Source organism: Parambassis ranga, chromosome 15 (genome assembly GCF_900634625.1).
Source record: "Parambassis ranga chromosome 15, fParRan2.1, whole genome shotgun sequence".
Classification (NCBI taxonomy): domain Eukaryota; kingdom Metazoa; phylum Chordata; class Actinopteri; family Ambassidae; genus Parambassis; species Parambassis ranga.
Window position 1 is genome coordinate 11,138,048 of NC_041035.1, and position 27,534 is coordinate 11,165,581.

General features: G+C 39.8%; 2 protein-coding genes across 2 annotated transcripts; both read right to left on the reverse strand.

Moving 5' to 3' along the window:
* Window positions 1-814: 814 nt before the first annotated feature.
* On the reverse strand, window positions 815-8,892 carry LOC114446816 (p53 apoptosis effector related to PMP-22-like). The gene is made up of 3 exons (XM_028422610.1): window positions 8,511-8,892; window positions 4,365-4,502; window positions 815-2,668 (listed from the first exon to the last, which is right to left on the reverse strand). Exons 1-3 carry the CDS (start codon window positions 8,713-8,715, stop codon window positions 2,457-2,459), a joined length of 555 nt encoding a protein of 184 aa, XP_028278411.1. The 5' UTR covers window positions 8,716-8,892; the 3' UTR covers window positions 815-2,456.
* A 4,078-nt stretch (window positions 8,893-12,970) lies between these two features.
* On the reverse strand, window positions 12,971-18,941 carry LOC114446814 (transmembrane protein 26-like). Its single transcript, XM_028422608.1, has 6 exons — window positions 18,685-18,941; window positions 17,566-17,662; window positions 17,375-17,464; window positions 15,523-15,731; window positions 15,057-15,136; window positions 12,971-14,476 (listed from the first exon to the last, which is right to left on the reverse strand). Exons 1-6 carry the CDS (start codon window positions 18,870-18,872, stop codon window positions 14,178-14,180), a joined length of 963 nt encoding a protein of 320 aa, XP_028278409.1. The 5' UTR covers window positions 18,873-18,941; the 3' UTR covers window positions 12,971-14,177.
* Between the last annotated feature and the right edge of the window lie 8,593 nt (window positions 18,942-27,534).

Genomic DNA, 27,534 nt, shown 5'->3' on the forward strand with positions numbered 1-27,534 from the left:
TGGTTGTTTCTATTGGCTTCCTGCAGAGCCTGTTTGTGGCCTTGAGGCTCACTATGACGCAGGCGATATCACAAATTCTGTGTTTCTCTGAAGCACAAACCAGGTGACATCAGTAGGAAGTATTGATATCATTAAAGACAAGTGAATGTGAAATATTAAACTCTTTTCTCATGTTTTACTCTTAAGGTAAAAAAAAAAACAATCTAGCCTTTGTTAAACCTGTTTATTAGATTTGGATTGTCCTTTTCAGGCCTCTGGCATGATGTGAAGTTATTGGACAATAAAACATGTACAGAGTCAGTTTGGCTGCTCAGAATTACTCAAGTTACTCATTTACATTCCCTTTCTGACCGTCTCTCCTTCCCTACAGGTCTCACCCTCATTTTCTCTCTCTCTCCACCCAGTTTAGAGAGAAACCAGAGCTGTCAGGACATGCTGTGCAATGTCTAACCCTCACCCAGACCCGTCACAGGGTGGGGCTTTCTGGGTGCTTATCATGAGTTATGAGTCACATCTGTGTATTATGTATTGCATTGTGTGTGTGAGTTTGTGGTGACAAGCCTTGATGAGCAAATCTCCACACCATCTGCAACTGAGTTTTACAGCCTGATTCCACTGACAAAACAAAATGGCTCATATAGACGTGATTCTTTACATAAAAGGTTTGCATTTAATTTTAATGTCCATCTCATAAGAACAATCAGTTCTCAAAACTGCACAATATAAACACTTTTTCAAAATGTCTTTACCTCCATGTTCCTCAAACTTTACCCCCCGCATTGTAAAAAACAAAACAAAAAACTCTTTTACAATCTAACTTCAAAAACTCTTTATTGCATAAAAATAAACAAACTACCAAAAATAATTCAAATTACAGCAGATAATCAGCTAGATTTTTTTCAAATAGATTCCCTATAATCTAGAATATACCCATACAATGATAAGAAGAAGCTGGTGTTGAAAACAGATTCATGCTCATAATCAGTTACAACCTCTTAGAAAAGTTATTTACAGCCTACAACACTCCAGTTATATCATAAAAGAAGGTTAGATCATTTCCTCTTTTTTTCTTAACACCTTCTGAACACTTTCATAAAATGACTTGGTCTCGTTTGGGTGACAAATTTGGTGTTGATGGGCAAAGAGTCGATATAAGCAGACTGACTAGTTGTACAGAGCATTCAAGGATTCAACAGGAACATAGAAGACAGTAAGGCACATGTTTTACCACACAGTAATTCAGAGGATTGCACATCATCATTTTGAAGAGAATTTATTGGAGAATCCCAAAAAATATTTAATCTGAGGCCTCTTTTTTATTTCACTCCTATATAAAATGGACCCACTCAGGCTGTATTTCCACAGCAGGAACTTTCCCCAGGAACTATAGGATCATTCAGAGGAAGTATTAAAAAGTACTGGAGACAGGAACCATCCTCATTATTTTTTAATTTGCTGAATTCCTGGATGCCCACTATCATGTTTCGTGTTATTTTATTTCCAGTAGAGTGGAAATATGAACATGAAAAAAATGAGCTTATTCCCTTTATACCAAAACAATATTTGACATCAGTATGAAACAAGGCAGCTCAACGTAAGTTTGGACCGTCTCAAAAATGTTACAAAAAACATTTCTTACATTTACACGGTCTATGTTCACATGACAAAAATATTGAATAGAAAAAAGAAAATGGAAAATTTGATTCTGCTTTCATGTGAATTGGTGGAAATTCTTTTGAATTCTTCCAGTTTTGCGCAATAAAGGAAAGAAAAACATCTGCAGCCAACTCAAACACCTCCTCTTCCTCTGTATTATATCAATCATCTCACTGCCCACCCACTCATTAAAAGCATTATTAATGGTGCTTACAACACATCCAAAGACAGCACAGCTAACTCCCACAGTTACATCCCTTTGGTAATAAGAGTGATAAGAATACAAAACAGCCAAAAAAACCAAGACCGTCAGTCCACATTTTAGATAACATTCAGTTTCCAAGCATATGCTTCCCTCGTGCACAACAACACACAGAACAAACAACACACACTGAAGATTTGATCATAACACACAGGACAAAACCAGCTCATGGTAATGATTTATTTCGCATTCTGTGCAAAATTCTGGGTCTGGATTGCTTGACTGTTAATAGATCTGAGATACATTTAATGACTTCCTTTAAGGGCACTTGGGTGATGCTGCATTGAGAATTACAGTCATAAAATACAGAAAAATAAAAGATGGATATGTTTGTGAAAAAACCGCATGGTTAAAAAAGCATGACTTAATCTAAAATAGGCTTCTGTACATCAAAGCAACATCCGTGTCCAGAAGGAATTGCTTCGCTCTGCTAGTTTTTCTACATTGCTGAACAAAATTTCACTGAACTGAGCCACCACGGATCTTTGGTGAAATGTTACAGTGTAAAAAGTTCAATGACCAGTACAGAAAGTGGTCTTTAAGCAGAGCTATAGATGTATTTGACCTTTCCGTTGCCCTGCAGGTGATCCTCATAAGCAGGAAGGCAGCAGAAGAGGATGGCGCAGCCGATGGAGATGATGGTGGCGCCCCAGCCGAACCCATAGGCCCAGGTGTAGTAATAGTTGCCCTCGAAGATTAGTTCATTAAATTTGACAGGGTAGATGATCAGAGCGATGATTTGGATGATGACTGCAGAACAAGAGACCCACAGACAAGGTGCCATCAGTTTCACAGCAGCATCAATACAATATCCTCAAAACTAAGACTGGTTCACGCTGCCTGTTTACCTAAACCAGTGTAGATCACCAACAGCAGGTGAGTCAAAGGTTTGCGAACATCATCGAGCAAACAAGGACATCTAACAACAGCTTGGTCACCGGCCATGCAGCCGGTTGAGCAAATAAAGTTCCCTGACACTAACTAACAGCAGGGTGGTGAAAATGCCTTCACACCAGCATATCAAAGTCACATCAACACATCAACATCTGTGAGAGGGTTCTGACACAGACTGACATGACTGACAAACTGATAAAAATCTTATAATTACTTCTAATATTAAAATAGAATGTGTGCTGTATCAGTCTCAGACAGAACTTAAACCTGTCAATCACCTCTTGTATTTGAATCTGCTGGATGTTCAATAGAAAAGCCATAATGTTTTAAAGGCGTCATTTTATTTGGATAAAAAGCCTAAAAAGCTGGTACAGATTAGGAATAGGTGATATCTTACTGCTGCCACAATAAATCCAAAGAGTGAGAATTTATAATGTAATTTGTAATGTCACTTGGTGACGTATTTTCTTGTGCAACGCATTATTGGGATACACATTTTAGCCTTTACCGCCCATTCCAAGTACAGAGTGCAGTAATGTTCCTCAGCGAGCTGGAACAAGTCTGCACAGAATACACTGCCAAATAATGACCCTTAGGGACAATTAACGGAAAATCAAGGTGGAATCTGCACTAGGACACAAATCAATATTATTTTGAATAATTACAGGCTGTATGATTGATACTTGAGTCATGTGTGAGTAATGAAATGCAACATTGTGTGTGAAGAAAACTCCCTCTGGCTGATTTTGTTTCATTCTAAATAAACACCTGTGAATCATGACGGGCTGTTTCACTTGTAAGACTGAATAGCTGTGTTGATTGTGTACCTGGCTCTGCCCCATGTTCCCAGGTACTTGGCATGGGGTGAGTCAGTCAGACAAACAGACAGTAGCAGCTGTTACCATAGCACAACAGCTCATGTTTTAATTTTTATTCCTTTTAATGTCATTGCCACTTTTCAGCTGTCCCTCCTTTGCTCTGACACACACTGTCTGTTACACCTTTCCCGACATTAACGTCTCACTCATGATCAGTCTGTCACCACCTTTCCCTCACGCACAAACACATGCCTAATGTATTAGGGAGGTTTCAATGAGTTTAAATTGTCTGTATTTTTTTATTTATACACATACTTTTCCTGTGTAGAATGTCAGAAAGTGAAAGTCTGCAGACCCAAATCACAAAAAAAGATGGAGAGTGTTGGAAAACTTGTCATGTCAAAGACGACATCAACTAAAACAAACTTTGTCTGCTCCAATACAAAGAGTTTGGCTTCCTGTGTGCAGTAAAAACACTGTTTATGTAGACTCAAAGTGATTAAAAATGCTGCTTGGTATAATTCACATGGTGTGTTCACTGGTGAGAGTGGTTCCAGTGAACACTGTGCACATGAAGGACTGACTTTTAACAACAAATGATAACAGTGACACTGCTCCCTGAAATATACATACAACATAAAGCACCAGCATGTACTTGATTTCTGAAGATCAGTAAGACAAATTCATTTTTAATACAGGACATGAGTGTGTAAGTGTGTGTGTGTGTGTCTTACCAACAATGATCAGCAGCACTGCTGTAAGAGTCATAAGACTGGGGGTGATCTTACACATTGCCAAAATGGACACTATGAAGGCGAGGATGAGGATGAGGAGGCCGATGATCATCAGAGCAGCCACTGCCTGGGCCCAAGCTGGAGTCCAACATAAGCAAAGAACAAACAAATAAATAACTTTGGAATTACAGGAACACAGGCTAGCAACACACAACATTTGTGTCTTGTATCCTTCCTCACTTCGGTTTGTTGTCACATTTTTTACCTTACATAATATCTATAGTGTCTGTCGTGAAGCTCTAAAACTGCATTTTACACCACGACAGGCGTCCTTGGCTGACGTCAACAGGGAAGGAGACTGTGTGCACAAACGCACCCACCACACCCTTCACAACACCGTGTGACATTTGCTGACATAGTGTCTATAATTACGAGCGCTTCACAAACGTGCTTTCACAACACAGTTTGCAGTGAAAACTCATCTAAAACATGGAGAGAAGCTCTCTGGTAGGACGCACTGTGCTTTGAACATGTTTGATGATCAGTCACTAAAGGGCTAATGCAAGTAACACTGACAGTTTCTGTTTAGGCAAGCTCACCCTGTACATTTCTAACACACTCCTACACCCAGTTTGCTGATACTGGATCTGTCCACACCCTTAAATTATTCACAGCAGTGTGTGTGTGTGTTCCTGCCCTACCTGCCTCAGCCAGGGGCATTTTTGTCATTATACACATATGAGACCAGTTGGACTGGTTCAAAGGTTCTCCCTCCACTTGCATTTGAGATGTTAATCAGGCCAATTGTCTGTTAAAAGCAGCAGGTTGTTAAAATAATTATCACCTGCACTGAGGTTTTTTTAAAAAAAAGTTTGTCCTCATTGTAGCTGCTGACGACATCTGACCTCAGGCCATTTTTAAGGCACTCAAGGTGTGGTGGAATCTGTGAAGTAGACAGTATATAGTTTTGTTTATGATATAGGGTGGCTATGAACTATTAATCAGGGCGCTGTTGTATTGTAGAAATACACTGTATTCCATCTCAGCTTGGACGGTATAGTTTGACAGGGTAAACAAAAGATACCAGTTAGATAAGGTCCGCATCATCACACATGATGAAAATGCACGACAACAAAGAAACACTGGCATCATCACTAGCTCCAACGTTTCACAGTTTGTTGATTGCTTAACATGATTACAACAGCCCAACATAATCAGCCAATCATACATTCTACTGCGAGTTTATTAAAGCTGCACTGTCACCCCTTCTAGCAGTGAGAGTAATTGCACAAACTGTTGATGCCGATGTAACTATTACATTTTCTTACCATGAACTTTAGATTATTGTTTAAGAAGTCGCTGAATCTTTGATTTAATTTGTAGCTTCAGAGACTGTTTTCGACCACATATTTGCTGTAGGTTACTCCATCGCCATGGCTACAGTTGTTCCTCTCTCTTCTGCCTTTGTATGGGACTCAGCTCCAGCTTTACTCTGAAACACAGGGTGATTTACCTGCTGCTGGAGGGCTGGATCACCACTGCGTGAATCAGTCGGACTTTAATGTAACATTCTTATTATTCACAGTAGAAAGTCTGCTAAATGTTGTACTTGGTTTATTATGAGTATGTATGTGCTGTAACTGATAACTCTCACTTTTAGACACACACATCCAGAATTCTGATATTAACTGCAGCTCCCTAAGGGCTTCTGTGAATCTTCTGTGAAACGCAGACACACACTAACTCTCACACAAGCCTCAGCAGTGACAAATGTATTCAGGCTGCAACTGGAAAGATTTTTTTCTAAAGCTTCAGATCTGCTCTTACAGTCAAGTGTAATATTCATCAAACCTTTAAGAAGAAGGCTTTCACACAGGCAGCAGGGAACGACTTGACACCCTGTGCTTTGCCTGAAAGGATTTTAATGGGACACCTCCTTCCCTAACCAGCAGCTATGCAGCTAAAAACACATCAGAGTTTTGATTCATACTACAGAAAAGTGCAGAGCTGGCTGGCTTGGTTAATATTAACACAGTATTACTTCAGCTAAGTGTTATATAGTAATGTAATGTAATAGTAATGTTAATAGTAAATGTTGAATATGGATAAAAGTCGGATCTTTTTCTGAAGCTAGACAATAACTTGAGCAACATCAGTACCATTCATATTTTAGGATTATAAACTAATTCCCATCACCATCTTGGCAATACATGAGCTACTTAATTCTTTTTCATCCCTGTGGTTAAGCATGGGCAGATTGCATAAGAAGGTTGTCAACCTGTCACACGAAGTCCTCATAACCTTAGTTGAATGCATTTGTGTGTTTGTCTGATTCGTTTTGCACTATACCTCACTGTGTCCAGCCCAACGATGACACAAGGCTGTTTCTGAGTTTGTCTTCTACTAAATGTGCATTTCAGCAGTGTATTGTCATGTCGCCCAACCCTTGGCAGCTTGGTTTTATGATTAATACCAGTCAAATTCAGGTTTCTCTATGTCCTGTCAGTGACGCCTTCAATAGCACGGGAACATGTTTGTTCCTGTTGTTCACTGAGAAGCTAGACTTCCTGGGAATACAGTTTTCCAATCCATGCAGGCAGCAGCCTTTCTTAACCTCCTACAGCCGTGCACACACACAGCATCTGTGCTGAGCATGTCTGTTTCCTCAGTTTCTAAAGACACTCACCCCCCCTCACTTCTTAGTCTGAACTGCAAAAATGTATCCTTGACAAAGCCAGCTGCGTTTGTCTTTTGTTTAGCTGCTGTAGTCCTGCTGGGACTAAAGGAGGGCCAGCCAGACCAGAAGCAGGGTGCAGCTCTGACAAACACTTTAACTGAGATGACACAAAACAGAAACGTTCTGTGATCATGCTGGTATTTGCTTCCGTCAGGACACACTGCCCCTCCTGCTGCTGCTGTCACAGAGCCAAGTATGATCAGACATCAAAATTCGAAAGAAAACATCTAAACTCAGCCTGCCTAATGATTATTTTAATCATATCCGACAAACGTTTTCTGCCTTTTTTTCATACATATAAAGTAAAACACGATTGTTTAAAAGGTTTGTCGGGACTGGCCCCAAAACACCTCCAAAATAAAAGCCCCAAAACCTTCATACTGACTAAATAATTATGAAAATATCAGCTTTTTTAAGGTTGTGTTTTTGACATTTCACAGTGTCGTACAAACACTGATCCCACTGTGGAGCTGTGAGCTGTTAGCCAACCCGAGTGACTTCCACAGGCTCTGATAAGGACAACAATGCTTCCTTTGTTGCTAAGTAAGGGCATGAAATAACACAAACACAACCTGAGCAGGAGAGAACAAAAGTCAGCTCTGTTCACAGGTATGGATTAGACTATATTACCACCCTGCCTTCAAAGAACCATATCTGAGTGGCTGACTGACAGCCATCATAAAAACTGCTTTGCTTTTTATTTTTTGGGAATGTAGGTCACATTTAAAACAGTGAAAGTACACCAGAGGGTGGTTTTCTCTGTGAATGTCTGCCCTCAGATTCAAACATGGTACACTAATTTCTAAGTCTGTTTGTAGCTCTGTTGCTATAATAAATATATTTATAAGTCCAGCCTCTTCTTGGGACTTACTATTGGAATAATAACAAGAGAATAAATATTGACCATGTGTGTGTAAATTACCATGAGCTACATATATGATGGTTGTCCATTTAATATACTTTTGGATTATATAATCAGGTGTCTGCAGGTGTAACATGAAGGAACAGGGATAAAGGGATATATCTTTACTTTTTATTCTTCTTTCCTGCCTCTGTTCATTACTTTGTTTTGCCTGGCTGGGAACTGAGATGCCGTGGACGAATGCAGACATTCAAAGAAGAACAGTCTATCTGTTTTCAATGAGAACTTTGAGATTCTTATGAGAATCTTCCTTCATTCCTACTGAACTGGGCAGGCTGGAGCTACAAAAGCAGAGAGCAAAGTTCACCCTGCCTGACTGCCTCCTGTAGGCCCTCCTCCTCCTCTCAGCCTGGACTTTTTGTAGTTAGACCTCCCCAAGTTAAAAACAATGAAACATGTATCCAGGTTGTGTTGTTTTCTGTATCTGAACACTCCCTCTCTGGTGTTGTTATCTCTTAAAACAAGCACAGCGTGAATGGACACTTACAGAACTCCATAAGGGACCTGCAGTCCCACTGATCGTTCCTGCCGCGGCACTCCTCCCACATACTGGCATAGTGAGACTTGGCGTTCTCGTCCTCCACCCATCCCGACGTGGCGGCGATGGCGATAATGTCAAAAATGATGGCGAAGAGCAGCAGCAGGGGCATGATCCACCTGCATCGAGGGTAGGCGATCCCACAACGAAACATGACGGACGATCCGAGAAGAGTGTGTGTGTGTGTGTGTGTGTCAGAGAGCGGCGAAGGACAATCAGCGGGCACAAGGTGGAGTTGTAGTCCGTCCGGTCTGGTGTCTGGTGCGTCTCTGCTCAAAGAGCGTGTCGAAGGGTGGAACTGGCGAGATAGAGGCTGCCCCACCCGAGACTGAAATGCAACCTGGTTTAAGGACCTGAGGGGCCGGGCTTGTTTGAGTAATAAAATGTGGTCCAGCCCCAACTGTAGGCCTATCATATTACATACAGGATACAGACAACCACCGGAGTGTAGTTTAATTTTATTTAATTTTATTTTTTTTTTTGTGTAGTTTTTAAATTTATTACAACAGGTAGGCAGAGGCTGTGCTGAGTAAGTGGGTAGTGAGAGGCTGCAAAGATAAAACAGAATTAGAGGGGTCAAATTATGCAGTGTACGAAGCTGCCACAAGATGGCAGCACAGCTGAGGAAAGAAGTCCACAGAAGAGGAGTCAGGCAGGGCTGTGGTGCATCCTGACACTCCTACTCCACAAGATTTAACGTGACGTGTTTTGTAAATATATTCTATATTATAGAATATATTCTATAAGAACGACTTATATGATTACCTGCTTTCATGTAAATATAATTATATTATTATTATTATTATTATTGATTACTGTTGTTAAAGCTCTCAGTGTAAATACATGTAAACAGGTTTTGGTGATATACAGAAGACACTGATGGATGGGTGGGACTTCTGGCTCATTTACGGCTGACTGAAAACATCTGGATGTACAAAACCTATATAAAAGCTCCACGTGGACCTCCCACAAATGTTCATTAGGCAAGTTCGCCTGCAATGAATGACAGTCCACCGTTAATGTGAAAATCACACTGATTGTACCTAGGTTGTATTTCCTGTGTTGTACTGTCCCTCCTCCTGTTATTGACTTCCATTGAGTGCTGTGCATCCAAAGCTAGTTTCTGTCAGTTAAATAGTGATGGAGATTGTGAACAAGCTGACAAGGAGAATATTTCAACAAGCTCAAAGCTACTGAGAATCCAACACTGTGTTCATGCAAAGAGAGTTTTATATTAAAAAAAACATCAATAACTCACATGCTGTCTACACACCCGTCAAACAGCAAGGCTGTGAAACATGTCTGTCGATCTTAAACTGACGATGATCTGTGCCTGATTCACAGACACTGAATCACAAACTGATGTGTCTGACAGCAGCTGCAGGGAGTTAAAATCTACCCTCATATTTTACTTGTGATGCAAACTCTCAAACAAAAAACATATGATGAATGTACTGTTCATGTGGTATCATAAAATGCTGCCAGATGAGCTGACCAAAGTGTGACGTGTGAGGAGGAGGAGAGACGAGAGGCTGTGTTTATTATTTCTGGACAACATGAGAAGTCAATTTGCAGTTTCAAGATTCGTATATGGAACATGATTAGTGTTGAGGTCCAGTATTTATTCTGAGGTGGATATAATAAGTCATTACTCTGCTTAGGTGCTGCAAAGATCTTCTATAATGCTGATGTCCCTTTTTCTAAATGAGAATAGAAACTGTGACTGTGAGCCGAATATTTTAAATTCTGACCAAATATACAGACACACACAAAAAAGAAAAAAACACAAATATACATTTGTATTCCGCTTTTCTTTCTGCTCAGCTAGCCTGCTATTTTATGCTTAGTTTATCTTAGCTTAGCTCAGTTAGCTTATCGTAGAGTTTTTAGTAAATTTCTGCAAACATTTTTCTTTAAGGTCAGTGACTTTATACTGTTCTTGTCTTCAGCTGTTTCTTTTTCATATCTTCATAATATTAAAACATTTTCTACTTTTCAAAATAAGAGCTTCATCTTTCTAAATTCTTGACCGTTTTTCAGCAAATTAAATTCAGATTGCAGATTCTCCAGCAATTTAGAGCAATCCTTTACATCAGCGTTCAAAGCAATGCTTCAGCTGCAGCAATCAAACTTGCATTTTCTTCAGGAAATGCTCTTACATTCATAGCTACTTCGTTCAATACTATTTGTGATATTATTAACTCACCAGATTTTATGAATGAATTATTTATTTATGTTTTTATTTATTTTATGCACAGGTCCCTTTTAGCTCATTTTAAGTCTCATTGTTTTATTGTTTGTTTGATTTTATGGATTTCTTTGGTTTTTCTAATTTCATTATTTTGGGTTGTATTTCCTCAGTGTCTCCTCACTTCGCAAACCTGTGATGACATGACTATGATTGCTGTAATGACAGGGTTTCCTTGGTCCATATATTTTATCCTTTTCTTATTTCCTTTACATTTAGTAGATGTGTGTGTGTATGTGTGTGTGTCTGGGAGTCTTAACCTATTTTATTTCTGTAAAGCACCTTGTGTTACAACACTTTGTATGAAAGGTGCTCTATAAAGTTTGATTTGATTTGATCTGTTTGGAAAAAAGTGTGACTGTGACTGATGGTTTTTTACTTTGACAGCTTTCCTCACATCTGTCTGACTGAACCTGATGACTCTTAACCTCTGTGTCCTCTCACAGAGAGAAGATGATCCTGCTGCTCCTCATCCTCACCTGCTCAGCAGCAGCATTTGAGGTGAAAGTGACACAGAGCTCCTATCAGGCAGAGGAGAACCATGACATCACACTGGAGTGGACGCTCCCCACAGACACTGAGACTAAGACTGAGGAGATTCATGTCTACTGTCACCATTTAACCAAACAGAAAGTATCAGGCCTGTATCAGGTCCATGCTGGTGTTGAGCTCTCAGAGTCTGTGGATGAAGGTTTTTCAGGAAGAGGTTGTGGTTATGGTTGTGAATGTATTTTTTGTTGTTGTTGCTATAAATGCTGTGACTTAAAATTAATAAAAATATATTTAAAACAATCAGGAGGACACGAAGACGCTGTTAGAACCTGTTCATTGTTGTGCTGACATCACTGCACCTAGCATGCTGCTGCAGAAGTTATTTACACATACTACCACAGACACACTGCTCATGTTGGTGTTTTCCTGTGCATTGACTGCTGTGTGTACTGTGTGGAAACACAACATGGACTCTGTGACTGCACAGAGGCTGAATGACAGAGTGGACCTCACTCACAGTGTGCAGACTGCTGTATAGAAGGAAGCTCTGCATGAATCGTGACTGTTTGTATGTAAACAAGCAGCGAGTGAAGAAACTCTGAGAGACAGAAAGGTGCAGAGAAATCCATCTGACAGTGACTGACACCTAGCGTTCTGTGATTCAAAACTGAACACCAAACCGTTTTGCCAGTACAGCCAGCTGTTCGGGGAGAGTGCCGGTCATTATTCCATTAAGACATAATGTAAAACCAAAAACAGAGAAGCAGAGCAGCCATATTTTCTAACTCACCACCATCTCCACATCTTTTTTTATGATGAACATGAAATTGCACACTTTTTGTAGAGCAACATCTTGTGATTCTGACGGTGTCCATATTTTTTGTCTGAAGGCTTCGGTTTGGACAAAAACGAAGTTCGAAGGGTGCAACCCCCATTAAAATACACAGGATCTGCCCTGACAGGAGTAAAAGGAGTTCAACAGTCACCTGTGTCTCCAACTTAGATAGGCAGCCAGGCAGGGCTGTTACCATGGTGACACGGCTGACACACAAGAAGCATACAAAGCAGCCATATTTGTAGTCTGTGGAGGAGTCCTGATTATTTTAGTGTTATTTGTGTTTCCTGTTTTGTTTTGAAGGGCACGTTCCCCCGTGTGTTCCTGAGTGTTTTACTTCCTCTTGTTTCCCGCCATTGTAATTGTTTGCCCCGCCCTGATGTGTCTCATCTGTGTCTTGTTTTCCATCATGTGGGTTTGGGTCTTATGCTCCCCTTTGTTTGTATTAGTTCTTCTGTTATGCTACCTGTTATACCTCTGTGTTATCCCTGTCTCCATGCTGTGTCCTCCTGTGTGCCTGTAGCTAGTGTGGTTTCCAGTTCTCCAGTCTTGTCATGGATTACCTCTGCCTTAGCTTGATTGATTTCAGTTTTTCCTTGAACTCTTTTGTTTGTACATGGGATTTTATATTCATTAGGTAGATATTTTTATTAGGTGTATCGTCAGTTTTCAATAGTTTTTGTTGACAAATATATTTCAAATATGCTTGTATGGAACCTTTAATAGTTGTGTGAATTTAACTAATTATCTGTTCATGTTTTCTATACTGGAGATCGATTTTTGGACCTGTACTGGCCACAGCTTTGGCATATGTGTAAGTTTTAAAAAGGCTTTCACACTCATATGTCTCAAACTCTGCAAATTTCCTGTTCTGCAGTGATGTTTAGATTCTTCCTGTTATAAAAAAGACAACAAATACTACATGCTACAATACTAGCATGTCAGATGATAAGATGACAGATTCATGTTGAGATAGGAGATAAAGTACTTCTATTTTTTGACCTGGAAATAGCTTTCATATTGTAAAGATCATCTAATATGGTCTAAAAAGATAAACATAGTAGAGGATGATTATCCAATCTTGAGTTTTCAGCCAACTCCTACAGGACGGGATATTTTTATCAGTTTGAACTTCCTGTGTGGGAAATTGCTCCCTCCATCTCAGCTACTGTCAACACCTCACAGCCTGTATACGATCCACGATATCTTTCAGTCTTCCTCGCTTCCTGTGCCTGCTTCCTTCACTTCCTCTCTCCCTCTCTGCCAGAAATCAGACATTCATCTAATCAGTGTCCCTGTTTCTTTTTTTGTAGGAGTTGGACTGATGAGCAGAGGTTATGCTAACATCTTCATTGTGTTTGGTGTCATGCTAACAAATTATGCAAAATTATCTGAGTGTATGGCAACATTATAACATTTCAGTGTGAGGATGTTTGCACCTTAGGCTTTCCACACATCTGAGTCAGAAGGCCGGGAGCCTTAGGACACAGCCATATCACTAAATATAACTTAAAGCAGAAGGAATTAAAAGTTAAAGAAGTTTCAGCGAGACTGAAATGTCAATAAGTTTGTAAGAAAAGTTACTCACAGTTTCCTGCTCCCAGCAGCATTAATTATTCACAGCCAACTGGGTTCACATTGTTCAGTTAAATGGCAAACAGAAAACAGAAATCAAGCATTGCCTTTTGTTTTTGCTGCAGCGGCAGTCTGATTGTAAATTGTTTTCTCAGGATGTGCTCACACTTGTACTTTGGTTTACATACTTTCACAAGCAGACCAAAAAAAAGTAAAAACAGACAAAGACAAACTGAACAGCTTTTGTGCCACAAATACACTTGTCAGAACACATTATAAGGCACCTGATGTCCTCTTTGCTCCATGTTGGTTTTTTGCCTCTTTTGTTTTGTTAGCATGCTATTTTGTTCATTATTTGAGACTTGAAGCTGGGTTCGGATTGGTCGATGCTGCCATTTCTGCCAATCTGTGCCTGAGATTATTTAGAAACTAAAAATCCACCTTCTCGCAGATGACAAATCAGAACTCATGGGTCAGCGCTGCTGCCCTCTATTTTGCTCTGCCTGGAGCTTCTGAAGTCCTGGAATATAACAACAAGTCGATACAAGTTCAGTATGACCACCAGAAAGTTCTTGATGGTGAAGAAAACAAGCATCTGGTGGAAGATGCCGTAGCAGGCCATGACGACAAGCCTGACCACCAAAAAAGGACCATCCTGGATAAACAAGGCCTCCACGATGGCCCAGATGTCAGTGCTGTGTTTCTTCAGGAGAGAGGTCTCCTGGATGGCTTCATCACCCTCGCCGTCTGATTTGGTATTCACCACTATTGAGAAAAAGGAAACAAAAAAAAATCCTGGTAGAACATGTTGGTTCCGTATGTCAACACCTAGTGTGTTTATAAGGCCTTCAAACACACTGCACACACCCAGATGAGCAGACACGCACTAAGAGAAAAGCAGAAAATCCAAACTAAGTGCACTAAGTGCCCTACAATAAGAAAGACATTTAACAGTATCGGTATTACAACTCATATATAAATTATAAGGTGGTGTCATATATAATTAAAGCCATTAGCAGGGATTGTCTGCTCTGGGAACAAAGACGTTTTGCTCTACCCTTTTTGTGCTTACTCTACATCCCTGCATGCATGTGACTACTAATTTGAGAAGGTCCACATCATCCATACAGCACTGCTTGGTAGCAAGTCTAAGGCTCAGGAAGTTAAACGTTCAAGTTAATAATTAAACAATGCTGGAGGCTGCAAAGCAAATGATTTCAGCTGATCTGGTTTTTACTGTTTACTTACTCTGGACTTTACTAATGTTTTTTCTAAACACATTGTTTAGATTGTCCCATGCTTGGAACAAGCAAGAAGGATATTCTTTTAACAAACACTCACTGACCAGCCAGATGTAGGGGGAACTGTAACATGCTCCAGGTCCACACAGCTAAGATGATGTAGACCAGCTGAGGACTGTTGTCTCTGCAAAAGACATGCAGACATAGCTTCAGTTCCTATTTCAGTCAATGCCATTGATACAATGTACAATGTTCACCAGGGATGATTGATACATTTGTGGTGCAATGAACAGGAAACAGTATGGTCCACTCCTGCATTTGCATACTTAGTGGTAGAGCATTTAGATCTCTTCTTATGTAGCAGTTGCCATCTGGGCTTCTCCACAGTGAAGAGGGTGCCAAATCAAGTGAACAGGCTGAATGTTCAAATCCTCATTGCTGAATGACTGCATGATGGATAATGCTGTTGTCAGGGTTGGACTACAAAGGCATGAAAACTTGGTCCAAAAATGTATCAATCACCCCCTTCCTGTGTATGTGATTAAAAACCAACAGTGGACATCCACCCACTTCACATCCGACAGTGTCTCACTAGTAAACTCCAGAATATCTGCCGCCGTGCCAACAAAAATCAGAAGAAGCTGAGACAGTTCATCTCGTGTGACTCCGCCTCCCAGTGGGAGGAGCCATTTCCCCACAATGAGGAGGATGAGCAGAATCTGATGAAGAGCCAGGATCCAGTCATTGGAACAGACATTGAACAGCACCTGGTTGAAGTTCTGCAAAAAAGGAAACATAAATATATGATATGATATGATTTGATATGATATGACCTCATACAACATGCAGATTTGTCACCAACTAGAATTTTCAGAGTGTTTTCAAAGGCAGATTTGTAGCACTGTTGAGCAGCATGAAGGTCACTGCTGCCTGGGTGCTGAGATTTCAATCCTTCCACTCAACTCCACTTACCACTCGACACAAACAATGACTCAGAAGATCAGACTCAGATAGCACAGACTAGACTTACCATCCATGTTGTGCAACCACTATTTTTTGTAAATCCCTGAGACATGGATTTGTTGGAGGAATGCCTGAAACTTTCAAACTGCCTGTCAGAACATCTGCTCTTGCAAATTCTCTGGAGCTCGTGTTTGTAATCAAAGGCAGAAGATCTGTCAGTTGCATTTTGCTTAATGCTACATCCGCATTCTCTGATTGTAGATACTGTTATAAGGAATTTGATAAGTTAATCAGGGGGCTTCCTAAATGGTTTAATTTACAATTGCATGTTTATTTTGACTCTTGATGAACACTCCATTAGAGATGATATAGAGTGGCCACCCTTTCCAGGCCTGGAGGCCTGTATTTACTGGAAGATGTTTTATCTGTCCCACTGGTGGCTTCTTCTGAATTCTGACCTTCACATTCTGACCTTCACAAGAATTTATGCTAACTTTCCGATTGAAAATGTTGACAGCGTCATTCGAAGTGTGTGAGCAAATTGTTGGATCTTTATTTGAGGGCTGACTAATAAGTTACTACAGGGTTCAGCTAAGCTGCTTTGGTGTTGGTGGCTGACAAGAGGAGTGCTCCTCTACCAGGAGAGCAAGACCACAGTGCAGATTTGTGGTCTTGCAAATTTTGGCTGTCATCCTGGAAAGTGGATTTACACTCATCCAACACCTTCTCTAATTATCCAAATTGGGTCCCTTGAACTACTACTTCTTCATAAAATGACCGCATTGCTGCTGTAGACAACTTTCTGGAGGATAAAGTGTCCAACACTGCTGGACTAAGTGTGTAAAAGGAAGAAAGAACCATGTTGTAGGTCTTCTAAAATGACTGGTTCAACCATAGGCCATAGTCACTTCTTGTAAGTTTAAGCCAAGTGAAAAAATAGTTGACATGACCTGACTAAATTAGTCACTATATTAATACTAAACAATTACTTTCACTTCCCTTTGCATTAGTTTATATTGTGTTACTGCAGTGCAGGGAGTTTCCAAGAATGGACTGAAAACAGACACAGAGCAGCAGTGTGTGGGATTCTCTTGTGAAAATGAACAACACATTAGTGTAGCAGTTCTTGAGAATTCTGTGAACTTTTTGACTTTTTGGTTTTTGGCTTCCAAACAATCCATCCATTTTCCAGACCCACTTGTCGTGTACAGGGTCACAGGGGGAGCAGGACCAAGCTATCAACGGGCGAGAAGCTGGGTACACCCTGGACAGGTTGCCAGTCAATCACAGGACCAACACAACACACTCACACCTATGGTCAATTTAGAGTCTTCAATTAACCTATAACAAGAACGTCTCCTGGAGACAACCCACACAGGCACAGACAGAACTTCCAGTGTTTGTAGGAATATTACACAAGAGTGAAATATGTTTTTGTCAGTGTCAGTGTTACTCTTACCTTTAGGGATTCCAGGTATGTGACATTTCTGTGGGTCCCATTCAAAGTGATCACTTTAAGCAGGTTCTCCCACGAGTCAAGCTTTTTGCACTGAAATAAGAAACTTTTGAAATGAACAGCAACTAGAGTACACATGTAATGAATTGTGCAACCTGCCCCCATGTTTAAAAAACAAACTGCAGCAGCAGTACCTGATGGTCGTTGGAGTTGTCTTGGCGGTGGTGGAGCTCCAAAATCCAGATGGAAGGAATGATACTGATGAGAAACAGAAATATGGGAGGAGAAAACCTGCAAGATAGGCAGTAAGGCTTCATCAGTATTACAAACAGATGGAAAATACACATCTTAAAAGCTGTTAGTGGCACTTTTACATATATCACCAGTAGTGGTCACAATGTCCATTAAGGCTTGTATTCAGCTAACTTTCCACGGCTTCGAAACAATATTCCATTATTAACAAAATAATAATAATATTAAAAAACTTCATTAGTGTTTGTGTAATTGCTGTAATTGCAGCCAAAAGGTCTACACTGCAGCTTTAATATGGATTAGAGACCATTATTATACAGTAACTATTTTAACCATTGTCAAGCTAAATTAATACATAAGTGGTGGGGAAAAAACAATATTTTAACTTAAAGGGACAGTTCACCCCAAAACTTTTGAAGATATACATACAACTGATAAAAACTCTTTGTCTTTCTTCCCCGAAATTATGATTCACAAGAAGTCCTTGAACAAACTCCTGCTGTTAACAGAGGAGGATAGATGGGAAGCACTGCAGGGTCCGGAAATATTATGAATATTTGATACATAGAGTAGAGTACTGTAAACATTAAGTACTACAAACAAGTATTTCATTACCATTTTGCTTTCTGCTCACTCACTCCTACACAAACAACTGTTTCTTCTTAATTAAACAAGACAAACAAGAACATTCTGCACATGTCTGCATGGAGAATTCAATGAATGGGTGCTGCTCAAATTTGACTCTATTTTATTGGTAGTTTACTTTGTGCTGTTGTAATAACGCAGTGTCCCCATTATGGGACAAATAAAGGTTTTGTTTAGGAATGAATTTCATGGGAAGGGAGTGTCCCTGGAGTTCAGGGGACGCTCCTTCCCCATCTTTACTGTCCCAGGACGATTTAACAATAACATGGGGGAACAGGCAGGATGCACAGTGAAAGTGGGGGAAGGGGCGACAGATTAATTTAATGCACGCACTGTACTGTAAAATACATAATCTGTGCAGATCAAGGATAATAGCCTATATTACATATTTATTAAATGCATGTGCATGTTCTTACCATTTGTAATCTTTCCCCTTCCTCCTCTTCAGTGTGATGATCATTTCAGCAACAAGCGGCAAAAGGAGAAAAGTCAGAAACCAGTAATTATCATTCTTCACCGATGTCACCCTCATGATGCCTGTCAGGGACACCAGGATGAACAACGCCCTGGTAACGATCGCACATATAAACTGAAACAGAGCCATCGCCACGTAAAACTACAGTAAAGTTCCTGAGTGCTCAGACCCACGCACAACAACCGCTGACTGCAGCTTTCCTGCTGGATGTAGTTTTTTGAACAAAGTCCCCAAACTTTAGGCTCCGCCCGCGCAGACGAAGGTCCCCTACAGACTTTTTTTTGTTTTGTCCCGGTACTGACAGAAGATCAGATAATGGAGAGTAATGACACATAAATAATAAATGCGGACTTAAATACAAAGCCTTAAATACAAAGCCTGCTGTCTAAGAGAGTTCATTGAGATTTTTTTTTTGATTTATAGATCCTGACTACGTCGAAACTCTGTGAGTGTACAGGAGAGGGCAGCATCACATCATGTGTTCCTGTAGCAGGAATAGAAACAGGAGCAGCACATCCTGCTTTTTGTTCCTGGACAAATCATTAAATGTAAGGGTACATCACTCGAGGTTATAGAAAGGAGTCCTCTAAATGTTAAATCACACAAAATGAGATTAACATTGGATTACCTTGTACACAATAGTGCTGCCTAAAGTAGACTAAGTCACCCTGACCCTGATTTTTTTTTTCTTTTATTACCCAACACATCAAGTTATAGTGAAAACCAGGACAGGGCGAAAATAAAAACAAGATGGAGTTTACACAACATCTCATGCTTTTGAACCTGCACGCCTCTTGTTTTTGTAAAGTAAAAAGAACAGATTGTTTTTTCTAATGAAAAACAGAAATGTGGACTCACTCCTTCACTAACATTTGTCCAACATAAAACAATGATTATGTAGTCTAATCACATATCTTATTTATGTGCCATGCAGGAAACGACATGTCAGAGCGAGTCTGTGCTGGCTTTTTAAGTCTAAAACACACACACACACACAAAACCGTCATTTTGCCCTACTTGGCTGCATGCTGAGTTGATTTCTATTCAAATCAACCCGGCCAGTCGGTGAGGAAGAGAGGAAACAGTAGAAAGCCCTGTGACCTTAGAAAGGAGTCATACTTTTCCTGCCTTTGTTCCAAATTGTCTGTCATTGTGCCCAAATTTACATCAGGCAAAATCTCAATGAGAAATGCAGACAGTGAAGAAGCAGTAGAAAGTATCCAGAGGGAAATAAAGACTCTTGTTACATGCTGCATTTAAAAGAAAATCACTGTGAGCTGAGTTTTTAAGAAACCAGTGCTGTATTTTCTGAAACATGTCCCTGGTGTTTATCATGTCTTTTTGTTGTTTCTAAGCAACCAAGGTTTAGAGTAAAGTACAAACAAAAAAGTGGCATTAAAACAAAAATCAAACCAATTTCAATCAGGGTGTTCCCTCCTGATTGCAGCAGCTTACTTTGTCCAAGAGGAAGAGACAGTTCAGTCATACAAGGAAACAAACATCTCCTCTGTTGAGACTGAAAGGCTACCCAACGCCTCACACACACACACGCAGCCTGGTGTTACCCACTGTTTCTGTGTGAGGGTGCTGTTTAACAAGTATGATAATGACAGAGATGGCATTTGAGCTCTGATCACAGAACACTGCTTCCTTCTATGTGGCTGATCATTCAGCACTGAGACGCCTATAGAGCACCTCTATCTGCTCCTTTAGCACAATCAAAACAATAAAATGGATAATAGGTCAGTGTTTAAATATTGCTATCCAGCACAGTACAGTTGGTGATGACAATTAAATAGAAAAGCCTAAATCAAATTAGGTCACTGGCTCTGCTAAACTAATGTTTACATACAAAATTAGATCATTAACATGTCATTTAATGCATGTCAAACTTGTGAATCACTGCTGTTCAGACACAATCCTGACAAAAGCATTCAGCTGCTGGTAAAAAAAAATGTCCACTTGGACTTAAAGGTCAACTATAACTTCAAAATCCACTCACTAATTACAGATGTACATTGGGTTTAACTGATGTGATGACAAAGGACTATACTCACTATACATATATCTGTGTGAAGCACACAGATATGAGGCACAGGTATCACTGGTATTTTAACTGTACCAGGGTAAGATGGATCTTTATCATCCTCATTACACAGCTACAGACTAAAGAAATTCACAATTTTATAAGAAATATTGATCTAAAAAACGATCATTTACAGTGATCAGAACCATGTTCATAGCAGCAGTGTGTTCAACACAGCTGTGTAATAATTCTAGTTGTGTAGAGTGGAGCAGTGTTATTTTGAGCTCATGCTGCTGCACAGAACTAGAACATTTAATCAAACTCTCACAACCTGACTGACACACACACAGAGTCTGAGTTTCCAGCACAGGAGATCTGCTTGTGACTGGAAACATGAAGGTGAAGCAGCCATTTTTGTGTGTGTGTATTTTTTACATTATCCACTAAGGCCCACATATCCCTGTGCTTCAATAAGGTTGACTCATCCAGTCTCACAAACCTCCTCAGGTTACATTTGTTTATGTTTCAGACGACAGTTTTAGTGTTACAAGCCTGAGCAGCTGTTAAAAGCAGGAAAACTATTCACTAACTATTCTGATTTCTTTATTCTTTTGTTTGTGTGTGTGTGTGTGTGTCTTTAAATACTTTTGATTAAACATTCCTAAGTTGTCATTATACACATTTAAAAGCAAAGAGTTTGTACACCAACAACATTTTTCCCACACAGTGTATTCACACCTTTAATTTAATATATTAAATATGCGTGGGTGTGTGTTAAATACCCACACATATTTTTACCAGTCATTTGCAGTTCAATTGTTCTCCACACTGGATGATTAATAACTTGCCTGTTATGTTGTTGTATGTATGTTGTACAGTGTAAATTTTCCTCTGTAATCCACCTTGGTGTCATTACTGCTGCACCCCAACAGGTGGCACTACACTCTGCCCAGCAGCTTCCACAGCTCTCAATGTGGCACCTTTATTAGTCAACATGACATTTATGTTAATAGCAAAAAGGATCAGCACACCGAAAAAAAAGAAAAAAAGAGGTGGGGGCTCCTGAATGGTTAAAACCAGCAGACTTCATGTATGCTAATTTGTTATTTTTTTTTGGGTGGATGAAAAATGTTAAATTTCAACATCTCACAGTCACCACAGTTCGAAGGATATAAGTCATATTTTCCAACAGAGAGCTCCTTTTAAGGAGAAATCCATTGCTCCTTTGTTTATTCATTTAATTTCATGGCAGCTGCGCCTGCTTTAAAAACCATGTCAGAAACAGCGCAAGCTGGATTGTTTTCCCAAATATAAATGTTCTTTAAACAGTACAGGTCATGGGTGAAGCAGGTGGTTAAATGGTCGTAAGGCTCTGGCCTTGATTTTCTCTCCCCTCGTTTCAAAATACTGTTTCAGCTCAGGGCCCTGCAGAGTCACACATGTCAGGCATTTGCATGGGAGAAATTGGACTTAAATGGGTAACACATGACTCATTCTGTCTCAGCCCCGACAGCTGCAACAGGCCAAGCAGTTATTGGACAAATATGATTCGCCTCAGAACAGAATGAGTCTTCAAAGCCTTTTCCAGTGTGGAATCTTTGACGTAAGCCGAAAAATAAAGAGATATTGAAGCGGATTTAGTGTGAAACATATTGAGTTACACTCAAGCCATATCATGAGTATTCATTTTCCTTTTTCACTCGCTGGATTTCTCTCTGACCTTAACCTGACAACTGTTATGAATTCTGCATTAGCAATCAAAACAAAGGACTATTATGCAGAGCAGCGCTGGCTCCTAGTTGCTGCTTGGCTCGTATTCCCCCGTACAGTAAACAGCCCACAGATGTTTTACATTGATATTAACAACCTTAATTTGTCCTGCGTAGAAAAAAAGGCCGAGCATAGCGTGGGGATTAAGTTCTCAGCCATGTATCACACACAGCACAGACAGCAATCTCATTTAGCTTGAGTGAAGTTTACAGTGAGTGGGTTTTGCATAGGTCATTAGTTGTCTCAAAATACCCCCCTGTCACCATAGCAACTTCAAGTGACTGCTAAATTGCCTTATAAAATGAGATAAATTATTAATGTTGAGCGTTTTTTTTTCTTCTTTAATATGTGTGCTCAGGCTCTAAAGCTTTGCACACAGCACTGTATTACCTTTCCTGTACTGCTGTAATGGAACAGTTTAGCTATTGTCAGCCATATTCCAAAACCTATCCTTTGTCTCCATCCATAAGTAGGCTGATGTCCTTCATTTATAAGTCACAATCGACGCTGTTATTCAAATTGAATACCTGAGGCTGTGTTTCGTTTTACACACTGTTATTTTATATATATATATATATACATAACACAGAGCTCTCAGTCCAGATGGGAGGGTGACATGCACCAGTGAATAATCTGATCGTAGATGTCTGCTGACATTTATGCCCGTTTTATAACAATTCAGTGTTTGACAGAAAAAGGCAGCAGTGATGCATTGCACAGATGGCAAATGCTGAGGTCAGTGTCCTCAGCCATTTCATTGTCAAGTGATGGTTTGACCACTGGGCGTATTAACCCAACTGATCTTTGCAACACACAAAAAAAGTAAATCTTAAATGCTGAGATCAGGTTCTGTCTTAATGCATTCCTCAGATGTGAAGGTGACTCTGTGACCTCTTTACTTCAAAAAAAAAATACATTTTTCTTTCACTTCTTGAGATTCAGCTGCGTTCCCCTCACTCCCTGCACTGAAAACATCCATAACTCAGAGGCAGCTGTAACTCAATCTAACAAAATGCCTTTTCAATCACTCTCATCTTTTATAGTTATACCCATCAGACATTTACATAAATACATTATTCATGGTCTAATCCTGGTTTCAGATGGGGAGATATAAAATGTGACTCTGTGTGTGTGTGTGTCTTGATGTGTATGCAGATGGCAGTGGGGAATGAAGCAGCCTATTTTGTTTGTGGTTTGCACATTTCTGATTCAGCTGAGCACTCTCCATCAATGAGGCAAATTTACATTTGCTGTGGCAGTAATAACCTAAAACCAATACTGATGTTAACACTTGTATACACTCGAATTCACGTTGCCCTGCCGCATGATTACATTTGCGTGGCGCTTAATAAAATGACTCACTTGACATTATCAAACAATTCGGGCTGTAATAGTTGCCCATGAATGTGAAATTGTGTTTTGCAGGCAATTAGTTCATTGTCATGGCAGTCATTCACACACACACACACACACACAGGGTTTGCCTTATGAATTACTAAAGCTCACATATAAATATAGTATTAGGTATGATCAGTATCACAGCCGTGAATGGATACAGTAATTGGTTTGCTGGATATGCAGAAACCATAAATTATGCATAAATCATGACGAAGTGCAGATAAACAAGTGTGATATTAGAACAAAAAAAAAAGAGAGAAGTGTATCTACTCTGCTGTGAGCAGTAATAATCCACGCTGCATGCGGCGGCTTCTTTGATGTTCTGAAGATATCAACTGCATCACAGATATTTATGAGCTAAGTCAGTTAATATTCAGCCTACAGAGCACACACTGACACCTGCTAATATGCACAGAATTCAGCTCAAACAGCCTCCAGATGAACACATCCAATTCCAATCCTGATTAAAAGTGAACCTTCAATACACTAATTGGCTTTCTAGTGCATGTACCGTCCACTGTAAGGTGGACTTAAATGTGAGTGAATGGAGAGAAATGTTACACCATGTTATAATGAGTCTAAGAGGCTAAAATTAGCACCACAACATCTCTCTGCTCTCCTGTTACTTTTCCTGAAGTCATGCTGCAGACGGAGGCCATTGTCATGTGATTACAGCAGCACAAAGACACAGGTGTAAAGTTACTATTGGAACGTGTTCCCGAGGACAAATTTACTTGATGGATTTTTAATGTCCCAGGGCTTTCCACTGATGATAGATGGATATCCATCGGGTAATGCAATTGTGCATGTGGAATGAGTAGGAGATAGAGTGCGTTGCCCTAATTTCTCAGAAGCTTTCTTGCTTTAGTCATCTGTAGATTTTTATAATGCCTGGCAGTGCAATTAAAAATGTGGATCCTAATATCACACTGAGAGCCTTTAATGCCAGTAAAAGTGATGCTTGGGCATGTATGCACATCCTCTCACTGCTGAATACATCTGACTAGTTCCCCTGTCAGGAAAATTCAAATGCTCTATTAGAAGATTAATTTAGTAAATGAGAAACCTTTAGGAGATTTTACAGTTTAATGATCTTCTCTTCTTTGATACAGAGTATTTTGAGTTGTTATATAATAATGAACCAAGAACTTAAGTAGCCCACTGTGCTTTGAGCTAGTAAAAATGTTTAATACATTATAATGATTACTAAACAAATCCATTTTGAACCACTATCAGAACTAGAAAAGGGCATTTCCTGAAGAAAATGCAAGTTTGATTGCTGCAGCTGAAGCATTGCTTTGAATGCCGATGTGAAGGATTGTTCTGAATTGCTGGAGAATCAGAGCAATTCAGAGCTTTATATGCCTCTGTGTGTCAGCCTGTCACCATGGTAACAGCAGAGGAGACTTCAAAAACCACTCCAACTTTGAGAGCCTGGCGTGCGGAAACAAAAAAATTTTTGAAAAAAACTTGAAGCTGTGCCAAAAAACTTATGAAAGAATAAAAAAGTAGAAGAAGAAGAAGAAGAAGGAGAAAGAGGGCGAATAACAATAGTTTGATTGTCTAGCAACGGCAATCAAACTAATAAACAGATGCTAACTGCTAGCTTGTGAAGAAATACACCTACATAGGCTACTGTGCTGCAGAGACGTTGGGGTCAGCATGCTAACCTGCTAGCTGTAGCTGTTTCAATCATGTGATAGCAGTTGTGCTGCAGGGTGGTGCAGTTGATGACGTTGGCGACTTCAACTGTCATCAACCAACTGAACACAAGATAAGAGTTCTTAATGTAACGGTTATAAAGAACGATCCAGCAGCAGCATCCACAGGAATGTTGTCGCCGTTCTTTCAGGTGAGCGAACAAGCGGAGGCGGAGCAGTCAGGTAAGCTACTCCACCAACTTTGCTTCTTTGCTTTATGCAGAAATGATTTTAGCAAGTGTGTATGTACAGTATGTACCCTCCCGAAGCATATACTATTTTAATGCGATATTAAAAGCACAGTGTGTGTCTACACTGCGCTTAACTGACAAGCTAGCTGGTAGCTACGTTTACCGTAGCTAAAAGCTACGTTTAGCTAAAAGCTAAAAACAAAGCGGACTACACTTTAGCCAAACTGTTGTTTTTATTAAGAAGAACGTCAGAGAGAATAAAATGTGCCATAAGCTTGTCTGCTCCCTTGAAGTGATTTAATTATAGTGTGAGTAGGCTATGTAAACACATCTATGTAAATAGTGGAGTACACCATGGAAAAATTATTGTTATGTAACAAGAAACAACAATATTATATAAAGGAACTAACTATTTTCCCCTCTCAAAACACTGTAAATGAATCATTTTCTGCTCCTTTTTGGATGAGGTCATCAATGGAGTGGTTTAAACTCTGCAGCTGATATTTTCTTTTAGCCATTATAAAGAAAAAAAATCATTTTTAGCCATTAAGACACACAATTGGCATTATATGTGCTATTTTAATGGCTTTTGTGTTGCTTTGCTGCGGTTGAAAGTATAACCCCAGCTCTCCATTTTGAGGTTGGCTTTCCAACCACACTGCAGGCTCCCTGCTGAGCCCGCCTCATTATGTTGAATGTGGAACACCTGTGCTGAGAAGCTTTTACCACTTTACCAGGTATCTTTCCACCATCGGCACAAAGACACAGAAAACTCACTGAAACTCATTTATCCATATTTTCCATCATAATAATACCTTCGAATTGTGAATATATTTGAAAACAAAACAAAGAATGTTCAGTCTTTATGCTTATGACTTTGGCTACAGTGTGTTTTAAGATAGATTTTTTCCATTGAATCATATTTAAATATAAGATAAAGATAAGCAGATGATATTATTGGTCATATGCATCTGCCGGTTCTCAGGTTTATGTTGTTACAGATTTCTAATACTTCTTTCTCTCTCTCTGTCTTGTTTTTGAACACATGTTTATTTTCAATAAAGATTTCTCCACATGAAGCACAAATCATACCAGTTCACATCAATATCTCCATCATAACATTGCAGTCTCGCTGGGCTCTGACTGTTGACAAGCAAACACTTGCAATTGCCAGATAAGAGCTCTAGTGGTGCCATTGATTAACCAGGGACTTCATTATGGTGGCTGCCATTAACAATGCAACCCCATTGATTCAGCCACTGAAATGGCTGTGAGAGAAATCAGGAAAGATAACACTAAAGAGCTGCGGTTTATATTGGATTCACTGCAGGAATCCCAATGCTGCTGCAGCCTGGTGTAAAACAATGAGCCTCCCTGTAATCCACCTTTTTACTCTGCTACTTTAAATACCTGAGTGTCACAGAACATCGCCTCAGCTATTTTTATACTAATACATAATGTCCTGCTGCTTGTAGAGGAGAGAAACTGGAAATGACTACCTTTATAATTCTACTAATTCTTCTTCATCAGTCACACTGTGTAATTAAGATAAATACCAGGAAGCCTTGAAGAAACAAAACAAGCCAGCATACACTGTAGTGGATGTGAATCAATGCGCCTGTGTGTACTCTGCCCGTCATTTCAGGAGGAGAAAAAAAAGGCGCATTGCGTAATACTGTACTTGAAATAGCTGGTGTCAGAAGTAG

What these genes read in the sequence shown, in the direction of transcription:
- LOC114446816 (XM_028422610.1), bottom strand. Translation starts at nt 8,715, where the DNA reads ATGTTTCGTTGTGGGATCGCCTACCCTCGATGCAGGTGGATCATGCCC. An exon ending in CAGGTCCCTTATGGAGTTCT is followed by an intron (nt 4,503 to 8,510) that starts GTAAGTGTCCAT and finishes GTTGGACTCCAG; the next exon opens with CTTGGGCCCAGGCAGTGGCT. An exon ending in AGTGCTGCTGATCATTGTTG is followed by an intron (nt 2,669 to 4,364) that starts GTAAGACACACA and finishes CTTGTTCTGCAG; the next exon opens with TCATCATCCAAATCATCGCT.
- LOC114446814 (XM_028422608.1), bottom strand. Translation starts at nt 18,872, where the DNA reads ATGGCTCTGTTTCAGTTTATATGTGCGATCGTTACCAGGGCGTTGTTC. An exon ending in AAGGGGAAAGATTACAAATG is followed by an intron (nt 17,663 to 18,684) that starts GTAAGAACATGC and finishes CCTATCTTGCAG; the next exon opens with GTTTTCTCCTCCCATATTTC. An exon ending in GTTCCCCCTACATCTGGCTG is followed by an intron (nt 14,477 to 15,056) that starts GTCAGTGAGTGT and finishes TTTTCTCAATAG; the next exon opens with TGGTGAATACCAAATCAGAC.